The 20,052-nt window shown below is 41.3% G+C and overlaps 1 protein-coding gene across 1 annotated transcript in view; it reads left to right on the top strand.

Annotated features, from left to right (window-relative positions):
- CTNNA3 (catenin alpha 3) overlaps nt 1-20,052 on the top strand; it is a 1,221,152-nt gene that overhangs the window by 66,257 nt on the left and 1,134,843 nt on the right. The window contains exon 4 of the mRNA XM_060768919.2: nt 16,995-17,161. Within this exon, the coding sequence (XP_060624902.2) occupies nt 16,995-17,161 (167 nt within the window). The remainder of the gene's footprint in view (nt 1-16,994; nt 17,162-20,052) is intronic.

Here is a 20,052-nt window from a genome sequence, read left to right as displayed (position 1 = left end):
CTCAGCACAGAATAAGAAGTTATTTTGTATACATAAACTGTGGTTACAGAATTTCAAGGCTGTTGTAATTCTTACTTACTTAATTCATCCATATTCTTACCGACACCTCACTATTTACCTATGTCTTCATAATTCTGCCTGAATCTAACTATCCTCACTGACCTAAAACACAACCTTGATCCCTTCACTTTTTCATTTATAACTCTTATCTTTCTTTACCCAGAAGATCTTAGAGTCCTGGTGGGTTCATAGACAGAGATACGTTCGGATAGGTAGCTTGGGCCAGAACCGTTTAGGGCTTTATAGGCCAATGCCAGCACTTTGAATTGAGCCCGGTAGCAAATCGGCAGCAAGTGGAGCTGATGCAGCAGGGGTCCCTGCGCTTCGCTCCTGTTAATATCATGGCTGCCGAGCGTTGGACTAGTTGGAGTTTCCGGGCCGTCTTCAAAGGCAACCCCATATAGAGAGCGTTGCAGTAGTCTAAACGGGATGTAACCAGAGTGTGGACTACCATGGCCAAGTCAGACTTCCCAAGGTACGGGCGCAGCTGGCGCACAAGCTTTAACTGTGCAAATGTTCCCCTGGTCACCGCCGAAACCTGGGGTTCCAGGCTCAGCGATGAGTCCAGGGTCACACCCAAGCTGCGAACCTGCGTCTTCAGGGGGAGTGCGACCCCATCCAACACAGGCTGTAACCCTATACCCTGTTCGGCCTTACGACTAACCAGGAGTACCTCTGTCTTGTCTGGATTCAATTTCAATTTGTTTGCCCTCATCCAGACCGTCACAGCGGCCAAGCACCGGTTCAGGACCTGGACAGCCTAATTCTTAGTTCTGATTTCTAGATCTCAATAGATGACATATATATATCTGCCAATCTCTTAATCATTCCTTCAATTATTCCTCCAATCATATCCCATCCCCATGTTTTTCCATGTTTTTACTCAATCTAACAGATCATTTTCAGTATTACATAACTATAACTTCCCTAATTTCTCAAACAGGGTGAGGCGGCATAACTTCCTTTTTTAAAATGTGCGCCATTCAGTCGGTTGAAGATGTAGCGGAGCGCTAGTGGTCTTGTTTGAGAGGCGGGAGTATAAAGTTTTGTCCTGACATAGTTCAGTCACCATCATGCGTTGGAACAGCGAGGAGCGTGCTTTTGCCATTGAGTCCTACTTTTCTAGTGGATTTGGAGTGGCCAGCCTGCTCTCCTCAGATTTTGCCCTTTGTGATTTTTTTTCTATGGGGTTTTTTGAAATCCCGTGTTTATGTGAACCATCCAAGGACCCAACAAGATTTGAAGACCAACATCCAGGAAGAAATTGCCAACATTACGCCTGCTTTGCTGGCAAGAATCATGACAAATGCCAGAAATCGGTTTATTTGGGATTGTGGCGCAGCTGGTTGAGTGTCAGCTGCATTAAGATCACTCTGACCAAAAGGTCATGAGTTCGAAGCCAGCCCGGGTTGGAGTGGTTTTCCAACCAGTTGTGTAGCCTGTTGTCGACCTTTGCAACCCGAAAGACAGTTGCATCTGTCAAGTAGGAAAATAAGGTACTACCTTAAAGTGTGGGAGGCTAAATTAACTAATTTATGAGGCCATAAAGAAAGCACTCCAGCAGGAAAGCATGCGAGGAATGCGGAGGTACTTCATCAGCGTCGCAGATGGACGATGAAAGCGACAGCTCCCCAGGCGGCCAGAAAAAGTTAAATAGCCTCTGTGTGTGTCTGTATATGTTTGTATGTCAAAAATGGCATTGAATGTTTGCCATATATGTGTACACTGTAATCTGCCCTGAGTCCCCTGCGGGGTGAGAAGGGCAGAATATAAAAGCTGTAAATAAATAAATAAATAAATAGAGAATGGGGGACGTCACCTACCTAATTTGATCTTCAAAACTACGTAAAACAAAACTTTAGGCATGCGCCTACATTATATAAAAAAATTTCTGATTCATACAATGGGTTTTATTAAGTTTTGAAAAAAGGAAGTTATGCTGCCTCGCCCTGTATAAGCACAGATTTTTAAAACAAACGTTCAAAACATCACAGCTGTCTCTGTTCCCCTCCCCAAACCTAGAATTCAGCTGTAATATGCTTAAGGTTTTGTGTGCATTATATTGCTTCTTGGTCATGATCTTCACTAGCTATTTGTTTCAATTTTTTATGTTTGTTTACTGACTTGATTAACAGGAACATTAGGCATGCTTGTCTGCTTACAGTGAACAACTTAGATATTAAACATAGACTTAAATAAATATGCTTTTGAGAATATTTTATATGAAATAAGGTATTGCTATATATTGTATGTGCAGTAGAAAGAATAAGGCAAGCGGTCGGTTGGGAGAAGATGAGAGCATGCAATGCTGAATGATGATAGGCTTGTGATTGAAAGAGATTTGAAAATGTGTGGGATGCACTTGTTAGTCTGTGGGAGAGTGAGCATTATTGGAGCAGGATAGGCTGCAGATTCAGCTAGGTTTTAGTCAGCAATAGCTAGCTGTAGTCAGGGCAGAGAGTGTATTTTGAGAGTTAATTGAAACTCTGGATAGAGAGTAGGAGAATGATATATTGTTGATTCAGGGTGTTCAGAATTGATGAATGATAGTTAACAACTAAGCCAGTAAACATTTTAGTCGTAAGCTGCAGCACACAAAGTAATCTTGATCGGTTTGTTAAAACTCTGCTTAATAAATTATCTTGTAATATTCACACATACTCCTTGTGTCATGGGTAGGTGACAAGCAGCATCATCATATGGGCTGTCAGAATCGCCATGCATAATGGCGAATCTGGCAGTGCCTGTCGGGGTGGGGGTGGGGTGGAGTGGGCGTGGGGAACCCGTCACCCCATGCCCCACATTGCTTGACTTACCTGTTGCCCCATCACACTTTGGCTTCCCGGTTTCTCCCCATTTATCCAATACAGCACAGGAAGACTGCTGTACTGCTACAGTGGTGGCATGAACCAGTTTATCTATTTTTGTGATGGTGTCCCACCAAAAGTAGTCTTAACATAGTTTTCTTAGATCTACAGAGACACTCGCTGGAACACCCCAGCAAGCGAGAGTCCAAAAGTGGCAGGCCCAAACCCAGCACCTCAATTCATGGGTGATACCAGATGAGAGACTCCCCCCGGGCACTCAGAAGACTGGGCGACTTGGAAGGCGCTGAACAGATTGCGCTCTGGCACCACGAGATGCAGAGCCAATCTTAAGAAATGGGGCTACAAAGTGGAATCCTCGGCATGCAAGTGCGGAGAAGAGCAAACCACTGACTGCCTGCTGCAATGCACCCTGAGCCCTGCCACATGCACAATGGAGGACCTTCTTGCGGCAACACCAGAGGCACTCCAAGTGGCCAGATACTGGTCAAAGGACATTTAACCAAATACCAAATTTGCAAAATCTGTGTGTTTTTTTCCTTTTTCTTTTTAATCTGTGTGTTTGTTTTGTTCTGTTAGAATTGTGATACAATGGTTGCTGATGACACGATAAATAAACAAACCAAAAGTAGTGCCGTGGGAGGGGAGCCAGTTGGCTCCGTCACAAAAGTAAAGATAAACCAGCACATATCGCCGAAACGTACCATGTCTGATGAGGTTTAGGCTCAAGCCAAGTGGTGTCTGTGGTGGCAGCAAGTCATAATTATGACTGTTATCTTTGGTGACTGGTGGTGGATTTGGACAAAGTGTGACAGCATCTTGGATAATTGCAAGGGCACTTCACAGATGGTGTTCAGGGGTTGGATTAAAGGAAAATAATCTTACACGGGGACACAAAAAGGTCAGAATTGTTTCCCTCAGCATTGGCTGGGCTTACTCAGGCTGATGGAAACTTTGGGTCACAAAACCTCTGGAGGGCAACATATTACATTGTTATTATTTTATTTTATTTGTATTCTGCTGCCTCTGTTCTGTAGCTAGGCCTGAAGCCAGAATAAAATGGATCTAGATAATCATTCTCACCCAGAAATCCCAGGAGCTGGGAACCCACCACACACTTCAGAACGCTAACCAGAAATGGAATGTTGGGGACCAGCTGATATTTATTCAGAAATAGCTGTACCTGCCACGGGTTGCTGTGGCCAACCTTCCCTCCCTCTTTTTCTCCTTCTTTCTTTCTCTCCTTTCTTCCTTCTCCACCTCTTTGTTTCCTTCCTTCCTTTGCCCTTTGGTTACATCCTTCCTTCCAGAAGGTCCCCCATGACCTTCTGGCAAGGAAACTAGTCCAATGTGGGCTAGGCAAAACTACGGTGAGGTGGATCAGTAATTGGTTAAATGGACGAACCCAGAGGGTGCTCACTAATGCTTCCTCTTCATCTTGGAAAGAAATGACGAGTGGAGTGCCACAAGCAGGATTCCGTCCTGGGCCTGGTCCTGTTCAACATCTTTATTAATGACTTAGATGAAGGGCTTGAAGGCAGGATCATCAAGTTTGCAGACGACACCAAATTGGGAGGGATAGCCAATACTCCAGAGGACAGAAGCAGAATTCAAAACGATATTGACAGATTAGAGAGATGGGCCAAAACTAACAAAATGAAGTTCAACAGTGACACATGCAAGATACTCCACTTTGGAAAAACAAAATGCAAAGATACAGAATGGGGGATAATGCCTGGCTCGAGAGCAGTATGTGTGAAAAAGATCTTGGAGTCCTCGTGGGCAACAAGTTAAACATGAGCCAACAATGTGATGTGGTGGCAAAAAAAGCCAATGGGATTTTGGCCTGCATCAATAGGAGCATAGTGTCTAGATCTAGGGAAGTAATGCTACCCCTCTATTCCGCTTTGGTTAGACCACACCTTGAATATTGTGTCCAATTCTGGGCACCATAATTCAAGAGAGGTATTGACAAGCTGCAATGTGTCCAGAGGAGGGTGACTAAAATGATCAAGGGTCTGGAGAACAAGCCCTATGAGGAGCGGCTTAAGGAGCTGGGCATGTTTAGCCTGAAGAACAGAAGGCTGAGAGAAGATATGATAGCCATGTATAAATATGTGAGAGGAAGCCACAGGGAGGAAGGAGGGAGCAAGCTTGTTTTCTGCTTCCCTGGAGACTAGGACGCAGAACAATGACTTCAAACTCCAAGAAAGGAGATTCCATCTGAACATGAGGAAGAACTTCCTGACTGTGAGAGCCATTCAGCAGTGGAACTCTCTGCCCCAGAGTGTGATGGAGGCTCCTTCTTTGGAAGCTTTTAAACAGAGGCTGGATGGCCATCTGTCAGGGGTGATTTGAATGCAATATTCCTGCTTCTTGGCAGGGGGTTGGACTGGATGGCCCATGAGGTCTCTTCCAACTCTTTGATTCTATGATTCTATGATTCTCTCTTTCTTTCTCTTCTTCCTTCCCTCTCTCTTTCCTTCCATCTCTTTTTCTTTCCTTTTCGCCTTCGTTCCTTCTCTACCTCTTTCTTTCCTTCCTTTCCTCCTTCCTTCTTTCTCTCTTTTCCTCCCTCCTTCTCTCCTTCCTTCCTTCCCCCTTTCCCTCCTTCTTTCTTCCCTCTAGACATAGGCTGGAAAAGGGTTGAACTTGAAGGCAGCACTTGAGAGAGGTGCTCCTTGGGTTAGTAGGTGTCTTGTGGCCAAATTTGGCGGTAATTCATCCAATGGTTTGTGAGTTCTGTTAATCCCACAAATGAACATTACATTTTTATTTATATAGATAATGGGAGCCAGGGAGGGCTTTTTTTAAAGCAATGATCTCACCACAACCTCTTTTAAGCAGGATCAAAACTTCCCTTTCTTCACTGAGGCATTCACCATTCCCCTTACCCAATCAGCCAGTCCTTTTTAAACTGCTTTCAGGAGGGGCAAGGCTCCAGAACACTTGTGATGACATTCATCTCTCCATGCAGATGTTATGATCAAGGGTCTGGAGAACAAGCCCTATGAGGAGCGGCTTAAGGAGCTGGGCATGTTTAGCCTGAAGAAGAGAAGGCTGAGAGGAGATATGATAGCCCTGTATAGAAGTTGCAATACAATTGGATAAAGCTGTATCTTCCAAGAAATGGGGATGGGCTGGAGCCTTGGGAGGATAGGGGTATACCACTTCTCTCCTAACACATGCCACCAGATTTTCTAGCTTCACTCTACCTAATGATAAGACTGACCTTGCTAAGTGATGTTTGGGGAGAATCTGGCAAGTCTTGTTCTTCTGAATAGTTCTTCTCTTCTTATTCTGCATAATTGTCATAGTTGCTGCTTGGGCATGTGACCTCTTCATTGAATCCCCACATTTTCTGACAAACTCAGTGCTGTTTTAATCTGAAACTTCACTTTGTCTGTCTCTTATCATTCTTTTCTGGATCATCAAAGCCCTGCTACTTAGCATGCAGAATTAATCAATCAGCTCTGTTCCGATTTTTCCTTCATATCTTTTTTCAGTTCCCTTTTCTGTCTGCCCTGCAGTAATAAATTCTCTTTGCCAAGTTAATCACGTCTCTCTTGTCCCATTTCCCCTCTTGCATGAATTCAGTGATATTTTTTTTTGTGCACAACAAATCTATTAGTTCTCATGAAGCAATCCTTCAAAGCTGCAGCCTGCAGTTGCAGTACTTCTTCCCCAGCCAGGGAGATACAACCTGAAAACCGCCTTAATGTATTGATGCTTCTTCCTTTTTATTCTTGTGAAGCACAACAGTAAATAAACAAATAAAATTGTGGCTAGGGAAAGTGTGGATAGTTTCATTTTTCCTCTTGGCTTTGGTAACCAAAGTTGTTGTTGTTCATTCGTTCAGTCGTCTCCGACTCTTCGTGACCTCATGGACCAGCCCACGCCAGAGCTCTCTGTCGGCCGTCACCACCCCCAGCTCCTTCAAGGTCAGTCCAGTCACTTCAAGGATGCTATCCATCCATCTTGCCCTTGGTTGGCCCCTCTTCCTTTTGCCTTCCACTTTCCCCAGCATAATTGTCTTCTCCAGGCTTTGCTGTCTCCTCATGATGTGGCCAAAGTACTTCAACTTTGTCTCTAGTATCCTTCCCTCCAATGAGCAGCCGGGTTTTATTTCCTGGAGGATGGACTGGTTGGACCTTCTCGCAGTCCAAGGCACTCTCAGCACTTTCCTCCAACACCACAGCTCAAAAGCATAGATTTTCCTTCGCTCAGCCTTCCCTAAGGTCCAGCTCTCACATCCGTAGGTGACTACAGGGAAGACCATGGCTTTGACTAGGCGGATCTTTGTTGCCAGTCTGATGTCTCTACTCTTTACGATTTTATCGAGACTGGACATTGCTCTCCTCCCAAGAAGTAAGCGTCTTCTGATTTCCTGGCTACAGTCTGCATCTGCAGTAATCTTTGCACCTAGAAATACAAAGTCTGTCACGGCCTCCACATTTTCTCCCTCTATTTTCCAGTTGTCAATCATTCTTGTTGCCATAATCTTGGTTTTTTTTTATGTTATCTGCAACCCAGCTTTTGTGCTTTCTTCTTTCACCTTGATTAGAAGGCTCCTCAGCTCCTCCTCGCTTTCAGCCATCAGAGTGGTGTCATCTGCATATCTGAGGTTGTTAATGTTTCTTCCAGCAATTTTCACCCCAGCTTTGCATTCATCAAGCCCCGCACATCGCATGATGTGTTCTGCATACAAGTGAAAAAGGTTGGGTGAGAGTATGCAGCCTTGCCGTACGCCTTTCCCAATCTTGAACCAGTCTGTTGTTCCGTGGTCAGTTCTTACCAAAGTAGAATGATAAAATATATTAACTTTCTCATAATTGTAATACTGAAAGAAACCAGAGGGTCATAAAGTTTTATTCCTGCCATAGGATCAGACCAGATACCTGTCAGACTCCCTCTCCCATATTAGTATCTGATTCATAGGGTCAATGTATTGTATCAGCTAAAAAATTTAACAGCCAGTAGCATTTTAAAACATGTATTTGTTTCACTTACATTCTTCAGCAAGTTCCTGATTAGCAATTATTGCCTGTGGCATACACTCACACTGGAAGATTTATGACTTCTGTGATATTGTGTGAAGCAACCTAAGCTTGCATAATTCATACCATGCCACAAATGGAGAACAGGAGTGAACATATGATAGATAAGCAGTGGACAATGTGGTTCTTTAGATGTTGTTGAACTGTCCCCCCCCCCCCCCCCAATCATCTTACAGTGGAAGGGTATGTGACCTGTGGCTTTCCCAATGTTGGACTACAACCTGTAATAGCTCTTGGTTATGCTGGCAAGAGCTGGTAGGAGAAAGGTAAAGTTCAAGAAAGTTCATTTGTGTCTTATCTCTTGTGCAGCACTGCACTGCATTATGCGCTCACTAAGAGTGTTTTAAAATGGGAATGATATTGAGTTTTCTTCATCCTGGAAAGAAGTGACGAGCGGAGTGCCGCAGGGTTCCGTCCTGGGCCCGGTCCTGTTCAACATCTTTATTAATGACTTAGATGAAGGGCTAGAAGGCATGATCATCAAGTTTGCAGATGACACCAAATTGGGAGGGACAGCCAATACTCCAGAGGACAGGAACAGGATTCAAAACGATCTTGACAGATTAGAGAGATGGGCCAAAACTAACAAAATGAAGTTCAACAGTGACAAATGCAAGATACTCCACTTTGGCAGGAAAAACGAAATGCAAAGATACAGAATGGGGGACAATGCCTGGCTCGAGAGCAGTACGTGTGAAAAAAGATCTTGGAGTCCTCATGGAGAACAAGTTAAACATGAGCCAACAATGTGATGTGGTGGCAAAAGAAGCCAATGGGATTTTGGCCTGCATCAATAAGAGCACAGTGTCTAGATATAGGGAAGTAATGCTACCCCTCTATTCCGCTTTGGTTAGACCACACCTGGAATATTGTGTCCAATTCTGGGCACCACAATTCAAGAGAGATATTGACACGCTAGAATGTGTCCAGAGGAGGGTGACTAAAATGATCAAGGGTCTGGAGAACAAGCCCTATGAGGAGCAGCTTAAGGAGCTGGGCATGTTTAGCCTGAAGAAGAGAAGGCTGAGAGGAGATATGATAGCCATGTATAAATATGTGAAAGGAAGCCACAGGGAGGAGGGAGCAAGCTTGTTTTCGGCTTCCCTGGAGACTAGGATGCAAAACAATGGCTTCAAACTACAAGAAAGGAGATTCCATCTGAACATGAGGAAGAACTTCCTGACTGTGAGAGCCGTTCAGCAGTGGAACTCTCTGCCCCAGAGTGTGGTGGAGGCTCCTTCTTTGGAAGCTTTTAAACAGAGGCTGGATGGCCATCTGTCAGGGGTGATTTGAATGCAATATTCCTGCTTTTTGGCAGGGGGTTGGACTGGATGGCCCATGAGGTCTCTTCCAACTCTTTGATTCTATGATTCTATGATTCATGGAGGGAGATACGGTCACAAAGGTAGGCGGGTCCCAAACCGTATAAGGCTTTATAGGTGATAATCTGCACCTTGAATTGGGACCAGCGGTTTCATGTAGACGTTCAAGAAAGTTCATTTGTGTCCTATGTCTTGTGCAGCACTGCACTGCATTATGTGCTCACTAAGAGTGTTTTAAAATGGGAATGATATTGAGTATTGTTGCTAACTGTAGTCAAACTGACTTCGACTTATTGCAACCTGTAAGTCATCCTATCATTGAGACTCAGATCTTTCGGACTCAGTTCCATTGCTTCCTTGATTGAGTCGTTCCCTCTGTTATATGATCTGCCTCTCTTTCTACTGCCTTCTACCTTATCAAGCATTTTTTTTCAAGTCATCCATATGTTCTCATGATATGTCAATCTCAGTTTAGTCACTTTGGCTTCTGGGGAAAGGTCAGGCATAATTTGTTGTTGGAGTCATTTATTTGTCTTTTCAGCTGTCTATGGTAACTGTAGAACTTTTTTCCAGTTTCACATTTCAATTGAGTTTATTTTCTTCCCAACATCTTTCTTCACTGTCCAGTTTTACAACGCATACATGAACAAGCTGAATATTAGTATTCAATTGTGTATCTTGTTTAGTTTCTTCATAACTGCCCTATCAAATCCTTGTTTTGTTTTAATTTGTTGAATACAGTCTCCATCCCAATTTATGAATGAACAAAGATATGGAAAATAGTGAACTATTTCAATGCCTTTATAATCTACTTTATTATCTGTTGGCATTATTTTATTTTCCTAGTGTAAACTTGCCTTTGGACTTTCCCCGGACTTTCCTCAGTAACTGTTCCATATTTTTGCTATTTTCTTCTATTAGTATGGTGATGCCTACATATCTTACTTTTTGATGTGCCTCCAATTTTCATGTCTTCTTTTTTTTGAGACTAATCTTGGTTTATTCATTATTTATTTATTTATTTATTTATTTATTTATTATACCCTACCTTTCTCACCTCATTGGGGGACTCAAGGCAACTTACAGCTCTGACAAAATTCAGTGTCGCATAAAACACAGTCATAAAAACATATTCCATCAAGTAAACAATTAAAACAGGTCAGAAAATAAATGCTTAGATTAATAACAGAATTTAAAACATATAAAGTGCATAGTAGTATTGTTCCATAATCCTTGTTCATAATCCTTATAATATCCTTGCTCAACATTACACACTCAGTGTACAAGTTAAATAGAAAGGGTGATAAAATGCAACCTTACACCTATGACTTCATTTACACTGCCATATAATGCAATTTGAAACTGCATTATATGGTTAGTGTAGACTCATATAATATAGTTTAATGAAATTTATCTTCATTATATGAGTCTGTACTTGTTGCACTCCAGAACAGGAAAAGCCCTCTGATTTTAAACACCACATAGTTGAGTAGGAAAAGCAATCCCTTTATTGAAGAGAATTAGAAAAGCAGTAAAGTAAAAAGCACTTTAAAGAAATAGGTACATCCAATTAGGTAGGAAGATAAGCCGGAACAAAGTAGTTCAGGGTAATAGTCTATCAAAGCCCATGAAAAACAAAGGCAAAAACTTCTCTAATAAAATCCAAGAAACCAGGAAACATGAATATAAAATCATAGAATACAAGAATCAAAACCATGAAACAAAGGCACTTAAAGCATGAATCTTTCCAAGCAAATCTTCCAGGAAACAAGGACAAAAACTTGACTTGATTCCAAACTATGCTTCATCTGACTACATATCCTGTACTTGGAGTTTTATCTCCTCGTTGAGGTATGTCCCAAGTGCTCAGAAATTGGTTTCGCTTTAGCTTTGAGTCTCTTATCTTTCTCTCTCTGAGCCTGGCAGAATGCCGAAGCCTCTGCTCGGCTCTTCTGTTTTGACTAATCTCCTCCTGTCTATCTATTTGCTCATTAATTTCTGCAGCTGGGCCAGGTGCCAAGCTGTTTTCAAGCTCCAAATCATGGGAATTCTCTGGTAGCAATTCAGGGAGCACACCATCATCCCCACACCCTTCAGGGACATTCTCATGAGAAACTACACTTTGAACAGGGATATCCTGGTCATTCTCTGAATCAATATAATTGACCAGACCATTGCCATCTTGAAACTCATTGTCATCCCTCCCCACATCTAAACTACCCTGACCCTTAAACACAATCATAGGTTGAGCTCCAACAATACTGACCATATAATGCTGTTTCAAACTGCGTTATACTGCAATGTAGATGGGGCCTATGATATTTCAAAATATCATATGTTAAATAATATCCTTTTGAGTGTCATGTCATATCATGCATTTAAAAAAAACAAGACAAACAGTAACAGTTTTGTATATTATATGTGGAAATAAAGGATTTTTCAAGCTTTTCTTTTCAATAAAGCAGGTCAACTTAATTATATCTTATTTTCCTTCATGTCCCTGTTTTGCATTCTACTTGGTGTAAGCCCATGTATTATCAGCTAATTATGCCTCATAATTCTTCCTCCATTTTGTCTCTCTTTCTAGTTCCATATTATCCTAAAATCCTATTACCATCTTAAATCTCTTTTCCCTCCCAGAATCTTTTGCAGCCTCATTGCTTTGATTATACTGTGCCTTTTAATTTCCCTTTGTTTTTATGCCAATCCTGTGTTCTCTGATTCTCTCTTTCTGTACCCACTTTAATTATGTCCCATATTAGTTTTAAGCATGTATGTCTGTATATATGCAATAAATCAAATTTCAGCATGAGGCTGACAGCTGCCCTAACCACTGAAGGCTAGAGTAGGTGGGCACTTCAGTCAGAGGTGAAAGAAATATCCAAAGTTGGATACACATATGATTGGAACATGGAATGTAAGAAGCACGAATGATGGGAAGCCAGGTGCAGTACAACAAGACATGGAAAACAGATAAATATTGTAATGCTTGGGGTGAGCGATCTAAAGTGGGCAAGAATAGGACATTTTAAGTCAGATAACTACAGAAAATGAAAAATATAAGAAGAAATTGAATGCTATTAATAGTGAGGAGAAATACTTTAAAAACAGTCAAAGGATATAATGCAAAGTCTGACTAAATAATGTTAATAAACTTTCTGGGAAAACATATCAATAATCTAGTTTGGGATATAATCAAAGTTTATGCTCCAGCTATAGAAGCAGCAGAAGAAAAATTGAAAGCCTCTGTGCTGGAGCTGAGAAGCAAACTGTTGTTTTTGTCTGTTTTCAAGTCATTTCCAACTTATGGCCACCTTAAGGGGAACCCATTGTGACTGAAATCAGCTATCTGCCACAAGTAGGCAGTGTAAATCCATTGCCCAGTAGCCCACGTGTAATGATTATTACCTCGTAGGCCGAAAGAGAAGCCTGGAATGTCAGTAGGCAGGACTCCATTTTGGGAGTGTCAGCAAAGGAAGCAGACATCTTGGGAGTGTAAAAGGAGAAAAGGGAAGGAGCTGAAGCTCTTTTGATTGGTTAGGATGGATGGGAGGAATTTAGCCCTGAGAGGGAAAAGTGTCAGCTTGAGAGAAGAAGGGAGATTGATTTTAGGGTTTGAAGAAGAAGGAGTGATTTTGGGAACAGAGGAGAAGAGAGGTAGATTTTTGAGCTTAGATTTTTCTGTCAGAGAGCATTTGTGACAGGCAAGGCTGCATTATTTGGCCAGGAGGGTCAAAGTAGTCGCCTGGGTGCTTGTGTGGGTTTTTTACACAAGTGGTTTGCTCTCTGGGTTAGGGTAGATTAGCTTACAGAGGACTCTGCTTAGAGTGTAGCTAATTGCTCTGTGGACAACCTGGTTAGGTTAGTGTGTGGAACTCACTGCTATGGTGTTATTGTAGAGTAAGGAGTTTTACTCATATCTAAGTCAAGTAACTTGCTTCTAGTAACCATCAAGATTATTGTACCTCAGTAACCATTCAAGCTTGTGTGCCTCATTAAAGAAGATAGTTGTTTGTTCAATATCATAAATAAACATTTTCTCTAGTTCAACTTTTAAAGAAGTCTCAGAAGTGATTCATTCCTGTGAGAATATTTCTATCTGTTTTAACATCTTTACATCACAGTCATCTCAAGGAGCTAAGGGAGAGCTGGTGGGCAGGAAGAAGATTACCTCAGGGAAATCATCTTGAAATATCCTAAAGTAATTTAGGTGGTGGCAGCGAATCTACCAAGAACATACACGTTACCTCATACACATATAAACGCTCCATGCCAGAATCAGATTCCATCATATTGGAGTACAACTGGGAGATTAGTAATTAAGATTCCTTTAAACTGGTGATCAGTGGTGTGATTGATTTATTATTAGGAGTCACATATAATAACTCCCCATGATCCTTTATACCATGCTACCTTGAAAGCCAGGAAAAATGTGACTGAGTTTGAAGGCAGAAGCAGAAGCTTTATTCATCTGGCCAGATGGATGTTAGAACAGCATAATTGTCAAAAGAGCTGACATACCATACAATACAGTGCAAAGCATTTTATCTCCTTTGTCTGCCATTCAGAAGAGCTTCTCCCTCTCCTGATTGGTTCAGGAATGGTTGAGCTAGGATGCGATCTGTCATAGCCTGTGATGTTAGAGGTGGATGTAATCTCTCTTGTGGCGGGAAAATTGAGAGCTGCTATTTGCCCATTTGAAGCTGGATCCATTTGGAAGATCCTCCCAGGAGAAAAGGGGCAAGACTTGGAAAATTGTCTGAAATAGTCCAGGATGGGATTATGGAGGTTTACAATAGATGTCAGCCCCAGAGGCAAAAAACAAAGCTTGTGACTGAATAGAAAATATATAATACAATGCAGATTTCATTGAGGCACATCTGATATTTCTGAAACACCTGGATGGTTTTCATGGAAGCTGACTTTAATTACATGACTTTAATTGTATCTCTAAAGAAGTCTTATTTCTCAGAGATTTTCTCTCAGCTGAATATCAGGCTGGCTTTCTGGATGTTCATCCCCCAATAGTTTTACAAGCTCATATAATATCAAGTTTTTTGGGTCCCTGGGAATATGTCTATGGTTGCACCCCATTTTTTGTGTATACATATACAGTTTTTGTATGTACATACGTCTCCCCCCCCCTTTGTTTAGTAAGAAAGCATAATCCTAAATCTAGACACAGGAGCTCTGAAATATTTTGTCAAAATAAACCTCTATAAGAGGTGTGGGACCATTGTCTTCTTTGGATGGGCATTACCTCAGGTCTGAGTAGTTTCCTGACAAAACAATTTTAGGCTTGGTAAATGATTAGATAAATCCTTCCATGAATGTTTGGAGCTGGGCTGGGGCGGTCTGTCTGAAACTCAGCCAAGTTCTGTTTGCAGGAGTCAGTAAAAAAAAATTAGATATATTATTAGAGGATGGGGGTCAATTTCTCGATGACACCATCACAGGGGTTTCTTGGCAAGATCTGTTGGGAGTGTGTGTGTTGTCTTCACTTTCCCCTGAGATTGAGAGTTTGTGACTTGCCCAAGTTGGTGACAGTGTCCATGGATTCAAATTCTGCTTTCCAGAGTCGAGGTCCAGTGTTTGAACCACTACTACACACTAAAACAGGACTTATTGTTAATAATAGGATATTGGAATACAAAAGCAGGAAACTAAGCAGAATCAAACATTATAGGAAAAATTGACCTAGGATCAAGAAATGAAGAAGGGAAGTGACTGAGGCTGGATTTCACTGCTCTATATCCCAGGAACGGATCCCAGATTATCTGCTTTTGATTATATATATACTGCTTTGGTATATATATATGCTGCCAGATAATCTGGGATAAGTAAATAATCTGAGATGAGATCCTGGGATATAGGCAAGTGTAGATCCAGCCTGATTGCAATTAATTAACTGTTGTGCTCACAAAATTCAAACACATTTGTCAAGCAACCAAAGAGATGACTATATAGATGGAATCACCTGATTGACTGTATAGATATCAAATAGGCCTGGAAGCAGAAGATGAAGATAAATTTTCTCAGTGAAAACAGGTTTTTAGTGCTTGTTGTGTTTTATGTTGTTTTAATGTTTTAATTTGTACTATGATATTATGTACAAATCAGCATCAACATAAAAATGCTGATTCAAGAACTCAACAAGTAAACCAATAATTTCATTACAGAAGGCACCAAGGTCTCTCCTGCCAGATAAATAGTGGTGGTATCCCTGTGTTATTTTCAAAAAGCACTTATATAACTCATTGTAAGGGCAACCCAAAAGAGTTTAGATAAATTTTGCATTTTAAAAGGAGGCAACATGTTGTGCAGCTTTTTACTTTTTCATTGTCTTAGCTTTTGAAGAATAGTGTTGCAGATTGTACTGGAGGATGTCTGGCTTTGGCTTCCTTCTCCTTTCCAAAAGTTCATGTGGTTTTTCAGACTTTGGTGGAGTCAGAAAAACTACCCAGTTGGTTGATGCCAGGTGGCAGCTGTATGTGTGAAGTGAAGCCAGGTTAGAGTCTGCATCCCTACAAGCTAGGTTTCCTTCTCCAACCCAGGAATTGCTTAGAAATGTCACTCACCTTCTTCATTTATTGGATGACTTTGGAATTATTTAGGTTTTCTGATACATTTTTTGGTGGATACATTGGTGTTGTTCATTCGTTCAGTCGTCTCCGACTCTTCGTGACCTCATGGACCAGTCCATGCCAGAGCTCCCTGTCAGCCGTCACCACCCCCAGCTCCTTCAAGGTCAGTCCAGGTGGATACTTATGTACCATTTAATTTTGTCACAACGTTGAGTGACTTTAGCATGGAGTACAAATCCATTTTGGGGTGAGATGAGGCCTCTGAGCTAATCATACCCATTTTATTAGTCCTTTTATAGGATGTTGATGTGTGTAAGCAGGGCCAAGGCCCTTCTCTCCTCCTTGGTGGACCCCATGTTTATCCTTTTGGTTCTAAGTAGGAGATTTTAAAATTACAAATAAATGTAATTGTTGTTATTTGTCACATCCCCAAAGTAACACTAATATTATGTCATTACATCCTTACTACAAAAGAGTAGCTATGTTGGGTTGTTGTAGGTTTTTTAAGGCTATATGGCCATGTTCTAGAGGCATTCTCTCCTGACGTTTCACCTGCATCTATGGCAAGCATCCTCAGAGGTAGTGAGGTCTAATTAACTGTAGCTATGTTATTTCCATGTTGTTACTTTATAGATTTGCATTTATGTCAATGATTTCGTAATTGCCTATCATGGAAATTTACATGTTTAAATGACCCATTAGAGGTCAGAAGCTCACATGTTCCCTTGAATTCCCTCAGGTACAATGTTGTTTACTTGATGTTTTAATCTGTACCCATTACTTGGCCCGGCCCTAGTTTTTACTGTGTTATGGTGTAATGTTTTGTTGTTATTGCTTTATGTTTTGATTTGCTTTGAGTTGTATTTGTTATGCTGTTGTTGTGTTGAGGCCTTGACCTTTGTAAGCCGCATCGAGTCCTTCGGGAGATGCTAGCGGGGTGCAAATAAAATTTAATAAAATAATAATAATAATAATAATAATGTTAACTAGCAAATTCAACACTAAGCCATTAACTGAAAATATTAAAATGACATTCGTAGCAGTACCATACGAATCAACTAGTACAATATTGTATCAGCAGAATTGCATTATGAATTTACCCATGGAAAAATGAACTGCGGCATTCATTGTATATTATTTTTGCAGGTGAAGCTTTAAAGATATCAGCAAAAACTTTCACAGATGATCCCTGTTATGTTCCTAAAAGGGAGGCAGTTGTCCAAGTAGCACGTACACTTCTGGCTGCTGTTACAAGACTCCTTATTCTGGCAGATATGATTGATGTCTCATACTTGCTGCAACATCTGACCACAGTGAGTAGATGCTAAAGATTGACAAATTAACCGTACATCTCCTCTACTCAGTTCTCAAGCTTCCTCCTCTGAAAGATTTAAGTCTGTGCTTTGGCAAATTCTTAATTAAAATAGTGAGGTTAGTAAGTCATTGGTCTTGTAACTATTGATCAATAAAGAGAAAAGAAGATGGATGTGGAATCAGCTCAGACCAACATACATGGACTGATATATATTACCTTTTACACTATCTTTTATTTTAATTAACATTGGGGAAAAACCAGTGGAATGCTCTTCCATTCTTCGCTATGATCAATGAATGAGCCTTTGTTAACTTGTAGAATCTTTTTTATTCTACAAATTATTTATGCTGTTTTTAAAATAATTTCAAATGTTTATGACACTTAGTGGTATTTTTTCATTGTAGCTCTGCAAGATTATAGCTTCCCCAAAATTGAAATGTGTTCATTCTGTTGCTCCCAGTAATCATTGTATTATGTTAATTTTCATCCTCCTTCCCACTCAGTGAAATTAACGTGAAAGGCTCTATAGAATTTTGGGAAGTAAATGAATAAAGAATTCTTTAGAAGAAGGAATTAAAATCTTCAAACCAAGTCAATCATGCTTAAGTCAAATTAGATATATTATTTATTTATTTATTTATTTATTTATTTCACAGTTTTCTATACCGAGCTTCTCAACCTCATTGAGGGACTCAGCCCGGTTTCCAGCCATAAAAAACATATACACTCATTAAAATATCATATATCACAATTACAAAAACAACTTTAAAAACACTCTATATAAAACTACAGTGGTCAGTCGTCCTATTAAGATGGATCTACATCAACTTCCATCCAGGGTCGTATGGTATTGTCTCATTCATCGAAGGCCTGACTCCACAGCCACGTCTTCACCCGTTTCCTAAATGTTAGGATGGATGGGGCGGTTCTGGCCTCCAGAGGGAGAGAGTTCCAGAGTCGCGGGGCCACCACCGAGAAGGCCCTGTCCCTCGTCCCCACCAGGTGCGCTTGCGAGGCCAGTGGGACGGAGAGCAGGACCTCTTCAGATGATCTTAATAATCTTGATGGTTCGTAGGGGAGAATACGTTCGGAGAGGTAAACAGGGCCGGAGTCGTTTAGGGTCAACACCAGCACTTTGAATTGTGCTCGGAAGCTATTTGGTAGCCAGTGGAGCTGGCGTAACAGTGGAGTGGTGTGCTCCCTGTACCCAGCCCCCGTTAGTAATCTGGCTGCCGTGCGTTGGACTTGCTGCAGCTTCTGGACAGTCTTCAAAGGCAACCCCACGTAGAGAGCGTTGCAGTAGTCTAAGCGGGATGTAACCAAAGCGTGTACTACCGTGGCCAAGTCAGCCCTCCCAAGGTACGGACGCAGCAGGCGCACAAGTTTTAATTGTGTGAATGCTCCCCTGACCACCGCTGAGACCTGGGGTTCCAGGCTCAGCGATGAATCCAGGAGAACTCCCAGACTGCGTACCCGAGCTTTCAGAGGGAGTGTGACCCCGTCCAGCACAGGCTGTAACCCCGTACCCTGTTAGCCAACTTATCTCATTGCTTTCTGGGAGGCATATACAGGCATTCCCCAAGTTACAAACATCTGACGCACGTACATATGACTCATAGTTCAAAACGGGGATGAAACCACAGGAAGTGAGATAAATTTATCCCTAGGAAGGGAAATTCACTCCTGAAAGAATTATCATGGGGAAAAGGGGTCTCCACTGAAACTTTATCCCCAATCCTTGTTTGCACAACAAGCCAATTTTTTCAAAATCCAATTTTCACAGGAACAGAAAATGAGGTGAAATCTTCTGAACAGGAACACAGACAGCAAAGCAAACACCAAGAGGTGTTCACCCTTCCCTATGTTGTCCAAAGCATGCATGTGTGTGTGTGTATATACATACACACGGCATGTGTGATCGATAAAAAATGTTTCAAAAGTCATTACAAAATTAGGGGTGCTGGTGTTTCATTTCTAAAGTGTTTCCAAAGTATAGTTAGTGAAAATTTCATTACTATAATGGGAGTGACAAAAATGTGTTACTTGTTTGTTATAGTAATTACACGTAATTACTATAATTGGGGAAACTTCAGGGGCTCCGTTCTCCCTCATTTTTACAGCTATTTGGGTGAAACTTGCTACAATGGTACATCACATTTACCACTGTTGGCCCATCAAGTTTTAGAATGTTTCACCTATCCAAGGATTTGGGGGAAAATTTCAAAGTTTTTATAAGCAACATTTTAAAAAACTACAAGAGTCATCTTCTTGAATTTTCTTTACAATGACACAAGATAAGAGGTGGCCATTCCCCCAAAATTTCAGAAATCTTAATACATCTACTGATTTTAGGAATTTTTAAAAGAAGTTTTGACAAAAACACATTTTTAGAAAGCCACAACAGCTGTCTCATTGAATGTCTTTCATATTAACCAATAGAAACCAATAGAAACCAATTCTACATTTTCATAGAATCCTAGAGTTCGAGGGGACCCCCAAAAGCTATCTAGTCCAACTCCCTTCTTCCAGGCAGAAGGCCACCATCAAAGCTCTCCTGAAAGATGGCCATCCAGCCTCTAAACTTATTAATATGCTTCCCCTATTGAGTTGGAAGAGTCCCTCAGTGGCCATCCATTTAGAAATTTCTTCCCATCCTGTCAGTCCTCCTCTTTGCAGATTCAACTGTTCCTTGGAACTCTGGATGGTTATGGAGGGACAAATCTCTCCCCTCTCCTGATTGATGCAAGCAGAATTCTGGGAAATGTAGTCTAGGGCAGGGCCTATTACATTCTTTGGCATCGGGCTCCTTGCCTTCCCAAACTAAATTTTCCAGAGTTCTGTGTTTTCTTTCCTAGAAAACTCTGCCTTCTCCCAGCTTTTCCTCTCTTA

This window comes from Anolis sagrei, chromosome 3 (genome assembly GCF_037176765.1).
Source record: "Anolis sagrei isolate rAnoSag1 chromosome 3, rAnoSag1.mat, whole genome shotgun sequence".
NCBI lineage: Eukaryota > Metazoa > Chordata > Lepidosauria > Squamata > Dactyloidae > Anolis > Anolis sagrei.
The sequence above is the reverse complement of the archived record's forward strand: the minus strand, read 5'-3'. Positions and strand labels throughout refer to the sequence as shown.